An 18,592-nucleotide genomic window follows, 5' to 3' on the forward strand; every position below is an offset into this window, starting at 1 on the left:
ATCAGTCTGGCGTTCTCCTCCAAAGGGAGTCTGGGGCGAGTCAGAAGTACCAGAAAACAGGTCAGCTATGAGGGAGAACGTCAAACAGTAGAAGGTTGAAGAGAGACAGCAAGATGCTTTTAAAGGCTTCTTGCCATTTGAAGTGGGAACAAAACTGCTGAACGATAAGAAAATTTTCATTTAAAAGGAGTTAAAAATAGTTGCCGACCTCTTGCTGTTTCTCGTGTCCTCCTTACAGCTCTGGAGCTCACCCTGCCCCACAGACCGCAGAGATGCCAGGCAGCTGCTGACACACAGCAGGCTGGGGAGCCGTCCTGCCCGCCACCTCCGCTCCAGCCTGACATGCTGCCTACCAGCCCAGCAGCCTCGAGGGAGGCGTCCCTGGCATCGCTGCCTGGGGTGAACCAGGCGGCTGCACTTACCCGCCTCCCTTTCAGCCCTGCCTCCTTCTGCAGAGCCCAAGCTGACAAGCAGCAGCTTCCCACCAGGTCAGTTGTTGCTTTCCAGAAATGCTTTTGGAGTTTTTTTGGTTGTTTTGTTTGTTTTATTAATATATAATCCATTTTACTTACTGCTTCAGGAGCTTTAGCTGTCAGCAACACAATCAGAGAGCATCTAAGCCATAGTGACATGTGCCTAGCAGAATTTTTAGTTTGTATGTAAAACCCCTAGAGTTTTATTTTTTTTTCCTCGTGAGGTCTCTGTGTGCATTGCAGAAACAGAAATAAAACTATAAGGATAATTTGTGTTTCATTATGTCTCCAAGAATTAATTCTATGGTGCGTTCTACAAAAAAAACCCTCTTCAACAAGAAAAAGGAGACAAGCATGAACTTGCCGAGCACAGAACACGTGCTCTACTTCACAGCAACAATACCGGCTACACTGGTGATTTGTCACGAAGGTGAGAAAGGCGCTGGTCCACCCCTTGTGGGGCACGTGGCTGTGCAGGGTTAGGCTGGCTGACAGCTGCTGGCTTGGATGGGTCCCTCGCAGCTCGTGTAGCTGTAATTGGGAGTCTCCTTATCTTGGGATTGCCAAACCACACACAAACCTGAACTGCAACTTCTTAGAAAGCAGCTAGTAAGGACCCTGTAACAGCCAATTCTGCACTCTCTGAAAGCCCTGCCAAGCCCCACCGTACCCTGCTGGTGCCAAATTCGGGCCCCCGACACCCAAACCGACCAAGCAGTGCCCAGCCACAGTGTGTCCTCACCAGGAAGGAGAAGCAGCCTCCTGGGGTTCCCCACGAGGATTTTCTCCCAGCCTGTCTTACCTATTCACACTAGGGGCAGGCAGGCATCTAAGTCCCAGGTGAAGCTTTCTCAAGAATGTTGCAGAAGATGGAACAGAAAAGCCTTAAGCAGGGCTGATCTCGCCCTGCAGAGAGGACAGACATGCCACCTCTGTAGCAGAAGGCCCCGCTCCAAGATGCACGGCGTGACCGCGGGATGGCAGGCTGACAGAGCTAACAAAAGCTCAGGCTCACACAGGTTATGCCTCCACAGCGGAGGTGACTTCTGCAGACAAGATTAAAGTGTCCAAACAGCCTTTAAAGTAACCCAGGGTAGAGCTGGTTTACCCTCTCACATGACAGAAACATGACATTTTGATTTGTTCGTTCAGCTGGATACAAACTGAGAAAAGACTAATTCTTGACTCAGCAACTTTACCTCCTCAAGCTAGGGATACGGTGCGACAGAGACAGGACTTGTTAATCTATCCTGCCACTGCTCCGTGAGACTGGAACCTGCCCCTGGCCTCCTGCATGGCCTGGCAGAACGCCGTGCCACGCAGCTCCCCTTGGCTTCTGCATTCACCCCATGACCCACCGACACGGGACCCTGCTGGCAGGTGCACACCGCTGCAGCACTGCCGGGTCCCGAATGGCCCGAGTGCCAGGACAGTGGCAGCGAACCAAGCAGGCTGCCGAGCGCCTGACCAGCCCCAGCAGCAGCTCCCACCCACTGCTGCTGGCACCCACCAGGAAATGTCCACCTCCGTGCAAAAGCACCAAGCCCTGGGATGAAGAGGGAGCAAGGTCCAGCTTGCCTGGCTGTGGCTGGCTGCCAGCGTGGCACTGCAGGGCAGTGGGAGGCGCAGGGTGGGCCAGCGGTGCTGCCAGGCTCCCAGTACTGCTTCTTCCGTCCCCTGACCCAGACAAGAGCTCTGTCCGTAGACTGAGCTGCTGAGTTTGCCAATTAGCATCAGTGAACTAAGAATATGCTTCCTGCTTAGGTTCATCAAAAGCGTCATTACTGTGGCAGCTCACTGGAAGTGGTATCAACCACAGCATCCCTTGTGTCCACTTCCCAACACACCCAGCCTCACCATCTGGAAAGACCAAGTGAAAACCACCACGCTTCAGACACAGTCCCCAAGCTGCCTGTTCTTGCTTTCCCACACTGACAGAGGATTTTGTACGTGAATCTCTACATTTGTCCATGCCAAAGGCTTACTCCTTCCATAGGTCCTATCAGCAAGTCGTAGAGCGCACGGAGTGGGGGTTTGGTGAAGGATGTCTGCCTCCTTGGAAGAGATGATGTTCCATCCTTAACAGGAGACATGGTACTGCTGAACAGACTGGTCATGCTCTGACAGCTCCTGTGGGCAAAAGGCAAGTGAGAGGTTACTTGCAGAAACCTGAGGTCAACTACAGGTTGCCCTGACTTCGTAACACTGACCAACACGCCAGTTCCTGTCCATCCAGAGGACTCTCTTCTGTAACAGGCTTCACGGCAGGGCTTTACTCTCCCATTCAGCTTCACACCACAATGAACAATAACACTAATGGCAGGCTGAACCAGCTGCAAACAGCACACTAATTGCTACGGAGTTTCTCTACAAACTCAAGTGCCTGAAGTGCTGTTCACAGTTGTTACTCATACGTATCTATAGCAGGCAAACGGAGACGCATTAAGTATTGACTATAATCACAGGAAGACGTGTACTGGGGTTTTATACCAACTAATCTAGCATAGTACCAAAAGAAACTATGACAACAGGCAAACAACAAGACATGAAAGTTACGCTTGTGCTTGCTGCCACTCCTCTGAACGGCTCCATGAAGTCAGATGCGAGAGCTGACCTGGAGCCCCTTTCTGATAACCCCCCCCAGACAGAGCTCTGCACGTGCTCTTCTGGCATCACCAGCCCCAAACACCGTCATGCTGAGGAGACCGAGATGGCATGGCTACAAAAAGTTACTGCCCTGCTGAGGAAATGATGTTGCCCCATTCCAGTCTCACTAATCCAGCAGCTGCGCTCCCCAGAAACATTATCCTTGGCTTGGTGCCATGAACAACCATTTTATGTGAAAAGGATAACTTTCCAGAAAGTTTTAACAGGTGGGCCTTGAAGAAAAGGCAGGGAGGGAAACAAGACATTGAACAGTAACGGTAGTGCAAGGTCTGAAGTGTAACCAGAGTAACCACTGGGGCTGTCCAGTAACAAAACAATCTCAAACATAAAAGGCCACCCGTGAGGCAACACATGCCGCGTTGTCCTCAAGGTGCCAAATGCATTGGATGGAGGGTTCCATGAAATCCCAGTCCAGATCATGCTCTGATGGTGCCGGGCAGAGAAAGCCGCCCTCCATTCCTGGTCTCTGTGAAGCACAGCGCTGTTTTGCCTCTCAGACACCTTCCAACGCTATATGCCTTTGCCAATTTACACAACAGGAAAGCAGCTAGAGTTTCCTGATTCATGACCAAACTCATGCGCTTTATCAGGACGTTAGTCTGCAATGTCCATTTTTTAAGAATGCTCACTCTGATGAAATGCCTGTCTCTGTTCTTCACTTTTACCTCTTGCCTGAATCTATTTTGGGCTATCAACGGAGAAAAGAAAAGCAGAAAGCATCTGCACATCCAGAAAACCAAAAAGAAAACTCAGCATCCAACAGACACAATAATCAATGAGACATATTAACAGTTGATTGTGTATTTACTATAGGCATATATATTCATATGTATATGCATACATATATGCCTATAGCAGACACATACACACACACAGGCACAGTGTCTCTTTGCACTACCAGATTAAGCCAACATGCAGGAAAAGACAAGGAGAGCAGAAGTATTGCACTCCAGTGCACTCCCTTACCACTGACAAACCACGGGCCTGAGACACCCCTGACCTTTTCTGACACAGACCAGACAGAGATTAAAAAAATTTCTCTCTTCCCTCACTTGCTGCAATGTCACCAGAACCAGCCCACATCATGTCTAAAACCTGTTCTCTAAAGAAAAAAACAATGCTATCACCCATGCTCCCCACTAACAATGAATTTCATCTTGTGAGCCAACAGGAGTCATTTAAGAATGTGGACCGAAGCCCAGTGTCCAACTGCCCCGCTCCCTGACACAGAGATTCTGGTGAAAGCGTGAGTGTGCTGCTGCAAACTTGACTGGGTGACTGCTGCAACACCAAGTTCACTGCAGGACCAGCATGGACTCAGCGCTGTCTGCTCCCCCCCGGACCCCTCTGCCTAGCTTCACTGCAGCAGCTGATGAGCCAAGCACACTCTGCAGCGCTCAGCTGCTTCTGTACTTTACGTAGCACAGATTTTAAAATCAGATCGGGAAATCAAACCTGTGCTTTCCCAATCTCACACGTTTCTAGTGCCCCAAACCCTGTGCTCAAAGCCCATCCCTCTTGTATCTCCTGCCTGATAAGCCAGCCTGGAAAGGCAGGGATACCCACCCCACTGCTCACCCAGGATCCAGCGAGCGCACAGAGCTTTAGCCCCAGCACAACAGCCCTGACCTTTCCAAGCAGCAGCTACTTGCCAGCAGGCGGCACTCGCCAGCCTCCCCTGCTGTATTAAGTTAATTTATTGCAGGGAACAGGGGCTTGATTACTCTAATCAGCAGAGCCTCCTTCATCTTAGTTTCACAGCCAAGCAGCTCTAGATTTATTCCTTCGCCACTTGGATTGCTTTTTATTAGAACAAAACCAAGGGAGTAACATAAATCTTTCGCATCTCTTGCCTGTGTGTTTGCGTACACAAAGAAGAGTAAGAAAATCCATACGGGGAGGATGGACAAATATCTTCTGCAGCAGGCAGAGCAGACCTGGAGCACTGGCCAGCCCGCTCCCTTCCAAAGCAGAGCAGCCCAAGGGCTCTCCAGGTGGCCTGTCAGGCACCTGAGTCCAGGTGATTTCAGTGTGACAACAGACTTCTGGCCAAACGCCCCTTCTACAAGGCACCAGTGCTGGCTTCTGGGATGCTGCACTGATCATTTTTACCTTGCTCTTGCAATGTAGAGGGGTCCCCTGATTTCTGGAAGAGTGAAATCTCTCCCCTGGAAGCCCCTGCACAGACTCCGCAGTGCTCTTTATTTATAACCCTTTGTGTAAGGCAGCCCGACCTGCGGCAAGCAGAGGAAACAGCACGAACTGGGGCTGGGGCTGCCTGCATGGAGCAGCGTGAACTCTGCTTCCGCCCTTTGTCTTGGAGATGCAGGAACAAAGCAATGGTCCCATGGCAATCTCGGAGAAAGGGGGAAAAAGCCCGTGTCATGCAAGCGTTGAGCTCAGCCTGGTCTGGCCAGCCACAAGCCCCACAGGGCCTGGCTCGGCTTGCTGAGGGTGAACATGGCCAGGCGCGGGCAGGAAGGGATTCCTACCAGAACCAGCAGAGAGCTGCTCTTGCCTTGGCACTCATGGGGACACACCAGGCACTATGGACAACTGAAATACTACCCATGACCAAGCACGGCTGTTTGGTTGGGCTGTGAGTCAGACTTACTGCCACAGTGATCTGGCAGCCTCAAGACAGTGGATGTCCATCAGGCCTCTCATTCTGCAAGCCTTCCTCAAAAAGACTCTTCCTAGAGATGCAGCCCAATATCCACATTCGGGGCCTTGACACGCTCCCAACAGCAAGCTGTGGGAAGCTCCAGAAAACATTCAGATATGGGCTCCCTGTGGATGCTTTCAAGGATCCGCAATTATCTCCAGAACCCACCAGTGGTTGCACAAAACCCACAGACCACCCAGCACTCTCTGCTTGTGTGGTCTGTACTGGGGCAGCTACAGCACTGCACCCCGCGTGACAGAGAACCAGGGAGATAGGGGACTCCAGCCGCTGTTCCCATCTGCCTTCCAAAGAATTCACTGTGTCCCAGACCAGCCAGCACCCCCGGTGCACCCCCACCCCTCTGCTCCACAGGGTCAACAGCACGGTTCTCCAGGGCAAGCTCTCCGGCTCCTGAGGACATTAATAGGCTTTTAATGAGCAGCGAAGCTGGGGCCCCCACCAGCATGCCCTGCCCATGGGCCCAGGAGCTCCATGGGAGCTGGGGCCCAGTCTCTGCTTCAGCTACGCCGCAGGTGTGCCTGTCCCCAGCTGCACCAGAGCCCTGCCCGCACCTGCCCATGAACCCTGCCCATCCCCAGCCCAACCCACCGACTAACACCCCCCGCGCTGCCCACTCCGATGGACCCACGCAGCCGTCAGCGGGCTGAGCCTGACCCCACGACTGCCACCAGACCTGATCCTGCACGCCTGGCTTGACCTCGGACCCACCTCAGCACCAGGCACCCCCCCGACCATGCGGAGTCCTGGCTGGCTCTGGCTGCCAGCCCCAGGTCTGCCCTGCTGGCTTCACTGGGCACTGTGGGACGGGGTCCTGCGGCGTGGCCCCTGCCCCGCAGGCGCTGCTGCGCCATAAGCACAGCCAACAGGGCCAAAATCAACACAAAGGCAGGGTCCCACACCAAAAGGAGAGGGGAGATATGCTCAGACATCGCATGATGGTCACCAGGATGAAACCACGAGCAAAAAAAATAATGAAATATCTTGGCAATAGTCACGTTGTTACTGCTGCTGAAGCTCCATGTGAATTGTAGCCACCTTGTGCTAGATTCCTCTGGCTGGATTTATAGAGACTTTACTCTTACCGGGGCACTGAGCTTGTTCTAGAAATTTCCAACAATGCTTGTAGGACTGGTCATAGACCCTGTGCATGCCAACTGTGCTGGCAAAAAACAAGCTCTTTGCAGCTGTAAGGGGGGCTGGGCAATGGCCCTGGCAGAAGTGAATTCTAATCTCAAGTTATACTGCTCCTTACTTCCCAATTTGCCTTTTACAAAATTCTCACCATGCTGCCTTGCAGAAATTGCCCTCAAGGAGGTGTATTTTACCCTTTGAGCAATGTCAGAGCTGATTCTCATACCTTCGGCAGGTACATGGAAGGAGGACAAACTGTGTCCCCATGATAGCGGAGAGGCCAAAGAAAAGGAGGAGGAGCTCTGTTCAGGTACGGGCAGGGATCAAGTCCTTTTCTGGAGCAGAAGACAACTAGCAGGGAGGAAATGGGATTTTAATCTGGAAACCCAGTGAAAGTCTAAGAGTCCCAAGGAGCACAGAAAACAGAAGCTGTATAAGGAATGAGCAAATGGGACTACCTTGGGGGCTGTACCAGTGCCACCCACAGCTTAGACAGCTATTGCCCAGTACTGAGATCGCTGCAGCATCCCCTCAGTGCTCCTTTCTCCTCCAAATGCCCATTTCTTCTCAGAAGTTCCCTAAGCTAATTGCCAAACCCCCACGTTCTTGCTTTTCTAAGCAGAACTGCTGAAAAAATCACATTATTCTCTGCTTAAAAGCCAGGTTACCTGATGACAGCAGCCAGAGGGCACCCATCCCAAACCAAGGGCTCCCTTTCCGTCACCCGCTTGTCGCCAGACACGGAGACTGGATGGCTCCAAGCAGCCCCAGCATCTTCAGAGCCTCATTTTCTAACATGGGACCTTAACAGCATGTGCCACTCCTCTGCGTGAGGGAAGCTGCACTGGCCCCCAGCCATGAAAACTCCCTTGAGGATCTCCAGCATTCAAGCACAAGATGTAAACATGCACTCAGGCCCAACATGAGGAATGCAGGGCTGCCTTGGCAGTAGGGGAGAGCAGCTCTTATTCTTCGCTCCAAGCAGGCCCTACTTCTCTTTATCCCCTGCAGTGCAGAAGCCAAAGCAAACACGCCATACCTTCAGTCACTGCTTGTGAGCTACAGCTCTACCGTCCTTTGAAGCACTACAGCAGCACCAACCCACTCAACGCTGACCGACGGCTGCATGACCTCACTACAGCACTGGCTGGCAGAAAAGCCATTGCAAAGGAGGTGAGCTGGGGTCTAGAGCTGCAAGATCGCTTGTGCTCTAGCTGAACATTCGATTACGTTGCTTAACCAAAGTCTAAGAGCTCACAGCTCCCAGTTAGAGCTCCAGGCCAGTGCACAGAAATGCTGCCTGCTCCCATTTTATTTATTCATCTGCTCTCTTCCGTGCAGATTTTCATCTGCTTCCTTCCTGAAGCTTCAGGGCTCTTGGAAGGTTGTCCCCTTGTTGTCCCAAGCTCAGTGTGCTACGTGCCGTGAGCCACACCACTCTCTACACAGCTTAATTATAAAGAACCACACAGTATAGCAAGAGACCAGCTATACTCTGTAGCCTCCAGTTTGACCACCTACGGGACTGGAGCAGATGTTAAGTACAGGACGCACTCAAAGGCTTGGGCAGGACCACAGCATCTATCCTGAATTCAGGGCTCAGCAAACCTGGTGCAAAACAGCTGTGGCAGTGTTAGCAAAGCCACCAGAGCCCCCTGGTATGTCCCATCTGCAGGCAAAGGTGGGCAAGCAGGCCAGACAGCAGTGTCTTCTCATTCTCTTCATCTCAGTGCTCATGGTGAGAACATCAAAGACACAGCTACTTCTAGTGCTCCTCCTGATGCTCCTGTGAGGGTGCTTTAATGAAGTGCCCAAGTTGCCCCACCCCTGAGCTTCTCCTAAAAGCTGCAAACCAGTTACCTGACAAGGCACCTGAGATAAGCTCCCGGATGTGGGTTCAAGGTAATGCACTTGGCTCCTATGGAGCAGAAAGGCATAGATGCTGTATGGTTGGCCTCTGCAGTGTTCCTGAGGATTAGCATTCCCTGGAGCAGAACTGGACCATATTTTTCTCCTGTCATCAGAGGGCCATTCTCCTGTCCTTCTAAGCCTGATTGAAGCAGCAAAACATCTCAGCAATTCTGGGGATCTGCCTGTTTGATCCAAAACTAGCAAGTACTCACAGCTCATCATCAATGCAGCAGCTTGAACAGATACACACGTGGATTCTGGAAAGAAAACACAGGCCAGCTGTTGGTGCCACCAGGCAGCTCCCAGTTTCATGGGGATGCTGTTACAGCTCACAAGCTCCATGTGATGGCTCACAGCACTGCAGGCTGATGGCATTTTCTTTTCCGGCTGAGAAGGGCCTGGGGTATCCTGTACTCACAATCCATGCTGGAGCACAGATCTAGCCAGAAACCCCTGGTTACATCATGCAGCCCCTCATCACTGGGGCAGTGGTAGCACTGGAAAAATCCTGTCTTAAAATTTCATTTTGATTGCTTGCCCTATGTCCTGGTTTCAGCTGGGATAGAGTTAATTTTCTTCTTAGTGGCTAGTGCAGTGCTGTGTTTTGGCTCTGGTGTGAGAACAATGTTGATAGCACGCTGATGGGTTTGGTTGTTGCTGGGTGATGTTCATAGTAAGTCAAGGGCTTTTCAGTTTCTCAGGCCCTGCCAGCCAGAGGGCTGGAGGGGCATGGAATATTGGGAGGGGACACATCCAGGACAGCTGACCCAAACTAGCCAAAGAGGTATTCCATACCATACATCATGCTCAGTATATAAACCTGGGGGGTTGGCCAGGGCCTGCTGAACGTTGCTTGGGGACTGGCTGGGCATCGGTCAGCAGGTGGTGAGCAGCTGTATCGTGCATCACTTGTTTTCTTTCTTCCTTTCCCTTTGGATTTTATTCTCCTCCTCTGCCTCCTTTTTCATGATCCCCAGTCATTACTATTATTGTTGTTGTTCTTTCATTTTTATTCTATTTCAAAATTGCTCATATCTCAACCCTCCAGTTTTACCTCCCTTTCTGGTTCTCCTCCCCATCCCTCTGGGTGATGGGCAAGTGAGCAAGCGGCTGCGTGGTGTTTAATTACCAGCCAGGGTTAAACCACGACACCCTACTCAGCACAGCAGCGTGAAAGACTGAGACCTGAGCAAGTTCTAAGAGGCAGAAAATGAGTGGAGACTGTGTGGCTAGTGCATAGCCCTGTAACTCTGGAAATGCAGCATATTCCCAGCTAATTAGTACAGCAGTTAAAATCAACAGAAACAAGTATTTCTGTAAGTGTGTAGCAAAGAGCTCCAAGCTCCGCACCTCACAGACAGCAGGGACAAAAGAGAGTTCTCCTGCAGTTGTTCAGAGCGCCAAAAGCAGTGCTTGGCCGGGTGAAGAACAAATTGGAAATGGCTGCCCCTCAGGACGGAGCTATCAGTTAATAATTGATGCCAAGTCCTTGCTGGCTATCACCCTAAGATATCAAATTCACCCAGACGCGCAATGAAGATACCACCCCCTACATCTTCCAAACCAAGCTACTGAGCTCTTAAGTGAAATGCATAGTCCTGCCTAGGTCTCTGCCTGTGCCTGGGGTCCCCCGTCCCACAAGAGGCACAGTGATGCTTTCAGTCCCTGTCCTGCCTCATTCTGACTGAAAATTCCTATTTCTAAGGAAGGAAGCAATAAGGACCCCGTGGCCTTCCAGGGCCTGGCAGGGCTGCGTTTTCCCTCACATTCAACACTTGTGTATGTAGAACAAAACCAACCCCCACCAGGTCACCTATCCGTGGAAGACCACCAGGCCCCCAAGGCTCCTGGGCTGGATGCACATGCAACACACAAGGCAGTAATGGATTCCCAATCCCATCAGAAGCAAGATGCAGAGCTCTCCTGAGGGAGGGAGGAATTCTCACTGAACATGAACACAAAAGAAAAGGACAGAAGGGAAATGCCTACGGGCCCCTCTGCTCAGCAGGCGAAGTGCTGCACAGTACTAACACACAGACCTTATTGCCAAAAGGCATTAATGTTAATGCTTAATGTCCCCCGTACATCCATGCTGCGAGGAATGGATGCTTACTGCACCCGTAAAGGACAGTATCGGTTTGCTGCTCTGTATCCCCTCAACCTGGGGCAACAAAGAGACCACGAGCAACGGCATCGGCCACACAATCCTGCCATTTAGAGAGAAACCCACCACCAAGATGCTTCATGCTGCTCGCTGATGCCCACAGTGCAGCGCTGTAGCCTCACCTGTTCAAGAGGTTGTTTCTGCTGACCATCCTCAGGAAGCCCGTCGGATCAGTCATTGAGTTCAGCTTGTTATTCATCTCCTCAAACTGCTGATCCATGATATCCCCAGCTTCGCTCTCAGTCTCGCTACTGGCACAGGCTCTGCAGGGGGAACAGCAGGGTGAAGGAGTCATTGACGCAAGACAGAGCAACAGCTTTGTGACAAATGCTCAGCCAGTTTGAGAGAAAAATGTCTTTCAGACACAACCTCAACCAAATGCTGAAGTCCTGTTTTCCCTGGATTGCATCGCCTCCTCCTGTTAGGCATACAAGAGAGTAACAACCCCATTCCCCTCCTCTTCTCCTGGGCATTCTTCAAGGTTTAAAGAGTGACACACGCTAATGGAAATACAGGACCCCAATTCCCATGCTCTGCAGGCATGGACTTTAGAAGCTGCAGCACAACGGAAAAGCTGAGGTCTGCAGGAAAAACCAACTCGGCCCTTGATTTGCCTAAGAACATGTGTTAGTGCATCCTTTTCAGATTTCCGCAATAACAGCTCCAAGCTCTGTATGCTTCCTTCACTGGCAAAGCACAACATAAAAAAGGGAGCTGTGCTGCTGCTCCTGTTATACAAACAGGGAACACACAGGGAGAGAAATTACCAATGCCACTAGGACAGCAGCAATAGAGACACAGAGATCTCCAAATCTCTGAATTTTCCATATCCTGACATTAATATCTAAATTATCGTCTCAGTGTAGATTTTCTGTCAAAATGCTGTATTTTGTCTTCTTTCTAAAAGCAGAAGGGAAACACAACTATTGTACGTGCATTTTTAACAACTCCTCCCTTTAATAAATAATTTGCATATTAGATGGTGCATCACAAACCTTGGAATTTGGACACTTAAGCTAAAACCGCTATGCTACCTGCTGAAGCTGCCTTGCACCTCATTTCTGTTTCCTTTTGGGCTCCTGACAACTTGCAGTCTTTCCTCAAGGGCACATTTTCCAACAAAGAGGACATGAATTAAATTAATGCACAACACGCACTTGTGCTGGCAACTAGGGCCATCCCTATGTTGCTGTATGCACCACAGGATATCTTGTAAGCATACTTCCAGGTCAATATAATTTAACAACCTGAAGGAATAAGTCCTGACAAAAGCCAATCACTTCATGAACACTGAAATGGGGCTAGCTGAGCAACAGCCATGGCAGGGGGAGGGAAAAAAGGCAAAGAAAAGGTTGTCAGCAGCTGCCTCCTGCCTGTTTTTCCTCCAGCTGCAGGCATGCTCGGTTTTGAGTCCTGGCACAGTTTTGAGTAACAATGACAATGAGTATTCAGAGCTCCTTAAAGAGGCAAAAATCTTGAGTTCATGAACCCAAGAGAGCAAGCCACATGCTCTCCCTGAAGAGCAAGGACTCTGTCCCAACACAAGTTCAAGCAGACTTTGAAGTCCCTCCCACTGCTTTTTGCAAGTATGCGCTATTTGTCAGCTTAATTAGACCAGCTGAATGGAACCATTTCTAGCTGAAAGCGAAGGCTGCAGTGTGGAACTGAGCACCACCACAGCAAAAATCTGATGACACATCCCGTGACAGCATCTCTTCCTCTCCAGGAGCAGAAAATGGGAAGATGTGCCACTCTGGAGACGCAACAGTACCTACATGCATGCTCACAGCATTATGGCAGGCAACGGCACTTTAATTTGAACACAAAAGCACACAACTACAGCACAGTTAAGCAAACGATGAACTGAGAACTCAGAGGTAAACAGAAGTTTTCATATGTGTGCTGTACATATTTAAATCCCTCTGTTCTTTGTTGGTAGGCAGAGAACAGGTTCCAGGGACTGCAGATGACAGCTTCTCCTGGGGGTCTGGCGTGCTGGAGCACGGTGGCAGTCTGCGATGCTGTAGGAAAGCACTTGATCCATGTGGGGAAGAAGTTTCAAAGTACAAAATGACGTTCACCCACATGGAACAGACAAGATTTGTTTGTTTAATTCCCTGCGTATAATTTTGAAGTGGGGAAAGAGCTTCTGCCTGTGATCATACCACACCAGCCCAATGATCTCAGAGACAAGCATTAAGCCCAGAATCCTTAACCAAAAACATACCACTACCATCACCCCAAAGAGAGGAGGAAGCTGACATCACAGTAAACTAAAAACTCATCCCAGAACCTAAAGACCAAAGGATTCCCTTTGCCAGTAGGAGAACCTGTGGTGACAAATGATTAATGGAACTGAAAACAGTATCTGCAAATCTGTTACACAAGGTGTAACTGCAGGTTGCAGTTGTGTATACACGTATCTACAGGGTAAGATTCAACCATCAACACGTGGAGATGTAATCTGAACCACACCACCCTGGTGCTTTAAGAGAAGGGTAGATGGAACCAATTCAGTCTGGGTTTTTCCCCTCTTGTCCTTCCCGTCAGTATACACACCTTGGAGGGAGCGACTCAGTTCTCCCAGAAAGAACAGAACGCTCATGGGCCACGTGCACATACAAGACAGAACGGGATGAAGCGCCAACATCCGGAACACATTTGCAAAACCCAGGCAACATGAAGGCTGGAGGGAGTAACTTTTGACATTTCCTTTAATGGGAATCATGCAACTCATTTTCAAGCAGAACCCGAAACAAATAGTTCAGAAGGTGTGACTGAAGCTAACAGAAGCAGAAGTCTCAGAACAGATTTTATGTAAGAACTCAAAAACCCTAGACACCACCAAGGATAAGCCATTTCATAAATGCACCATTTATAAATTAAATTAGCAATAATTTCATAATAATATTTGGATAGCAGCGCTTATGTGCTTGTAGCTTCTCAGGGCTTTAATATGAAGGAAGCTACTCCTCTGTGCATGTCTGTTCCCTTATGTTTCGAGTACTCAGCTGGCTGAGAGCCCCTTTGCTCTTTCTCAGAGTACTTAAAAATCCCAGACTAACAAGCAGTTTGTTACTGCTCACAGTGAAACGAATAATGTGACTGGCTGTGAAAAATGTTTCCCTTCAGAAAGTCACTTCTACCATCATAAAAGGTTGTGCGCCTTTTCAGAAAGTACCAACCCAAAACGCACCCAAGTGAGATACAACTGTGAATCCAAACCAGGCAGATGTGGGGATTGCTTGAGATGAGTCGGCTGTCACTCCTTTTGGTTTCCAACTGTCTCAGCGTTATGAGCTAAGCACATACCCATCTCAGCAGCACACGCTGTTTATAGCACGCAGCGAACACAATCCTGCCAGTGCCCTTGTGAGATCAGTGGGTAACTTCACAAAATGGCAAGCTCAGACTGAGCTCAGGACAAAGAACGGGTCCTCATGTTAAGTTCACCCTGACTGCAGGCTCACTGTGCCAGATCCATCATTTCGGCTACCGAGAGCAGCAACTCACCTGTTCATGCTCAAAACCCATCACAGATACTGCCAGTATTTCAGTAACACTTACAAGGTCAGCATTAGCGAGGCTGCATCCCTGAACCCCTCCTCTCCCCGGATGCCTAAAGCTTGTCCTCCCTAACGGCAACACAAAATGCTCAGTGATGCTCCAAAGGAACTTCCAGATTCCAATGTCATGCTCAGATAAACAGGATCAAACACCATGTTCACCAGAAGTTTTCTGAATAGTAGTATGGATTTTTTCCAAATCGCTTTGTATCTTGTGCTTATGGATAATCGGTGTTGTAGTTACAAAACTGTTTATAGATAGCAGTAGAAGAACCAGAAGGGAAAAGAAAATCACTGTGCAGCTACTTCAAGGGAATGAAAACCCTCAGTAGAGGTATTAAACATCAGACCCCACGCCTTTATCGATCTTCTAGGTGCAGAACCACATGGATTACTCTGACATCGCTTCCCTCCTTGGAGAGCAGGGCTGTGAAGCAGATAAATTTTCTTCTAGATACACACTGTCCATCTCAGTATCTTTCGCCTCTTTCTTACTAAGTTTCCTCTCACCTGGGAGACCAGTGCGTGGCTCATTTTAGGTTTTTCTGGTCTGGGGAGAGGTTTACTTTCCTTCTTTGCAACCTGGCCAGGTCAAATATGGTCACAAATCTGCTTTTATTTGGCTGCTCACACCTCTTAAGAAAACACTATGGGTTATAGAGTGCAAGATTTTAGTGCTCTGAAGCAGCGTCTTATAGATTTTGGTCTGTCTTCAGTTTGTCTGCATGAAAACTCCGGGACTGTACAACTTGTTTAGCTCTTAGAAGATCAAGTTAATTTCAATAATAACAGCAGTGTGTCTAAAACAATCTCCAGGGATTGCAGAAACCCCCAAGTTAATTCATGTAGCAGGTGACTGGCAGTTTTGGGGGCAGATTTCCACTAAAAGAAGGGGAAAAAGCACCTTGTGTTCTTTAGGGGACTGACACAACAGCCATCATGTTAAAGCAAAACACCAACAAATCTAACCACCCCAAAACACAGCAAAAATTCCTGAGATCCCCTCTCAAGCTGGCAGTGTTACGGACAGGCTTGTCTCTGGTAGCGCAGGTGACAAACTTCTTTATCCACGTTGGCTACAACACCAGTAACAGCTCTCGGGCCTGAAGGCATTATGTAAATATAGACAATTATTGGGAAATGAATTCCATTCACAGATTGCATATAAATGCCTAGCCAGCTGCCAAGAATCTTCCAAGCAGCGCACCAATATACAGATCCTTCTTTTTTTTTGTCTTTTTTTTTTTTTTTTTTACTTTAATGAGCTTTCTTGGCCAACGACTCTGAGCTGAAATCATGCGAGGCCCAGCCAGTGTCATTCTGCAGATTTTTTTCTTGACAGTTTTAAAAGTGTGACAATTCTTTTATCTCAGCTGTTCCTGGACCAGCAGGAAGAGTGGCTGCTTTTCAGCATTTTCTACGGTTGAACAGGAAGACGTTATTTCTGCTCGAACTCTCTGCTGTTTAAGCCCTTGTGCAGCCAGCGCGGGATGGCCGGCCGCGCTGCCCTTGCACAGCCTCAGCGTCCTGCCCGGCAGCACAGAGAAGGTGCACGCAGCCGCCTGCGGCCCCGTGTCATGCTGCCCTGTCCCCACACGCGAACCCCAGAGGTCCCAAAGCCTTCATCGTCTCGCCAGGGAAGCGGGGTACTGCAGAAGGGAACGTTTCCAGCCTAAGAGCAGGGTGGACAGCCCCACGGCGGACACCTCAAGCAGTCCCCTCGATGGACGGCAAGCCAGAGAGGCAGCGCCATTTTGTTGCTGCTCACATTTGCAGCAGTGGGCCAAGGCGGGAGAGCTGCCTTCTCCTTCGGAGAAGCTGGACAACAGCAGCAAGGCTTGGCCAGGCCTCCGAGGTCGCACACGAAGTATGCAGTGCTGATTCCTGACTCGCAACCCAGGGCTCGTACTAAGCAGCTTGGCAGTGGCTCTTTGAAACAATTCCTCAAGCTGGCCCAAGCCCAGAAACAGGCTCCAGGAGCAGGAGGCCAGGCTGGGGACCCCAGCACGTGCATTCCCCGGACTAGCAATGCCAGAGCACCGGGAAGCAAAGATATGCCTGGCTCTGTACACCACTGATTTATTAGACACAGTCACTTTTCCCCAAACCTTCACAAATCCAGTATTTTTTTCTGGTTGTACCGGGTCTGGCTGAGCCCCGCAGCAGCCCACAGAGCACTGTGCTTTGCACTGGCAGCTAGCAAGGTGGTGATAACGCACCAGTGCTTTGGCTACAGCTGAGCAGGGCTGGCACAGCATCAGGGCTGTCCCTCCAACCTTCCCCCCTCACCGCTGGGCTGAGGGGTGGGCAGGAGCTTGGCAGGGGACACAGCCAAGACAGCTGACCCAAAGTGACCAAAGGGATATTCCACACCATATGACGTCTGCTCAGATATGAAAGTTAAGAGAGAGGAGGAGGAGGAAGCAGGAGGCATTCGTAATTTCTAATGTTTATCTTCCAGAGCGATCGCTACATGCACTGAACCCTGTTTCCCGGGAAGTGGGCGAACATCGCTTGCTGATGGGAGGTAGAGAATAACATCTTCTGTTTTCCTTTGCTTCTGCACACACAACTTTTGATATTGCTCAATTAAACTGCCTTTATCTTGACCCACAAGGGTTCCGTCTTATCTTCTCCCCCACCCCACCCCCTGTTCTACTGAGGAGAGGAGTGATAGGGGGCAGGGGGAAGAATCTTAGGCAGAGCTTTCTCTTCAGTTCCCTGAAGAAAAGTAAAACCATGAGAATGTGTCACCACAGCCTGAGCCCATCCTGCCCTGCAAAACTTTCAGGACACACTCAGCATCCCAGCAGACACACATTCTTTAGTTTACTTTGAAATCAGTGAAAAAGGACAAAAGCAATCTACTAGGCCTGAGCCCAGAACCTCTGATGGCTTCCAACTCCCTTCCAGCATCCGATGCTCCCATGAAGGAAAAAAACTGGAGGGACTCACTGTTTGTGCTGAGCACATGTGTCCACAGCCCTCTCAGAGCTTCAAACCCAGCCAGCTGACTGCAACCGATTTCGTTACTGGTACTGGGGACGTAACATAAGCAAGTGTCATGTCCCCCCTACCCCAAAAGGAGAATTAATTTGTCAGTGAGAGACTGCAGCAAGCCCTGGGGAAAAGCAGTCGGGAAATCTGGTACCATTCTGCATAGTTGAAACACGTAATGGGAAACTTGAGGCCTGGGGTTATGTTCTTATTTTGATCTGATCGAAAATTCCTTTCCTGTCAGATTAAGGTGTGAGCGTCACGGGGCGGAAGCCAAGGACACTGCTTGTGAGCAGACTGCAAAGCGCAGCTCGGTTTTACTGCTGCCTCCTGCACAGCAATGCCCTAAGCGACACCACTGCAGCGTCAGCTGTGCCACTGCACTTGCTGCCTAAGGTGGCTGTAACAAAAGATGAACAAGGATTAATTAGGAGAGCTGAATGGCTTCCCAATTGCCCACACAACCCTGAGCACAACTGATCCGAGGATCAATGCCATCATTTCGTCTCTCTTGGCCAACATCATTAGGTAGAACACCAGGCTTGGGTGTGCACTGCCTGTGGGACTGTGGGTCACGCACCCAGAGCGGTCTACAGGGTGGTTGCCTCTAACACGGCCTGCTAACAGCTCGTGGGGGCTGCGGCGGCACCGGTAGCACTTTCACCATCAAAAGTGGGCAAGGAAAATGGCATTTGTCCACAGCCTCGGGAAGTCAAGAGTGTTTCACTCACAAATCTCGGTGCTGCAGAAAAACACACAACAGTCTGGGGGAAGAAAAAGAAGAAAAAAAAAAAAAGACTAAAACACAGTACAACCTAAAAGAGCCAGCGCCTCCACTCACACCGGTTTTGAGGGATGGTTAGCAAGTCAGCCAACACATACATTTTAAGTCCTCTTCACACTAGTAGTAAACAAGACCTGTAAACTGCTGGTGTGTCACTAACCCACCTGAAGTAAAGCCATTTATGACTACATAGCAAGGTTCACTTACAACAGC

The 18,592-nt window shown here is 49.8% G+C and overlaps 1 protein-coding gene across 4 annotated transcripts in view; it reads right to left on the reverse strand.

Moving 5' to 3' along the window:
• TTC28 (tetratricopeptide repeat domain 28) overlaps positions 1-18,592 on the reverse strand; it is a 191,424-nt gene that overhangs the window by 18,204 nt on the left and 154,628 nt on the right. For all 4 annotated transcript variants that reach the window (XM_056348024.1, XM_056347935.1, XM_056348113.1 and 1 more), the window contains 2 exons: positions 11,155-11,295; positions 2,459-2,603 (listed from right to left, as the gene is read on the reverse strand). In XM_056348024.1, coding sequence (XP_056203999.1) covers positions 2,459-2,603; positions 11,155-11,295 — 286 coding nt within the window. The remainder of the gene's footprint in view (positions 1-2,458; positions 2,604-11,154; positions 11,296-18,592) is intronic.

Source organism: Falco biarmicus, chromosome 1 (genome assembly GCF_023638135.1).
Source record: "Falco biarmicus isolate bFalBia1 chromosome 1, bFalBia1.pri, whole genome shotgun sequence".
Classification (NCBI taxonomy): domain Eukaryota; kingdom Metazoa; phylum Chordata; class Aves; order Falconiformes; family Falconidae; genus Falco; species Falco biarmicus.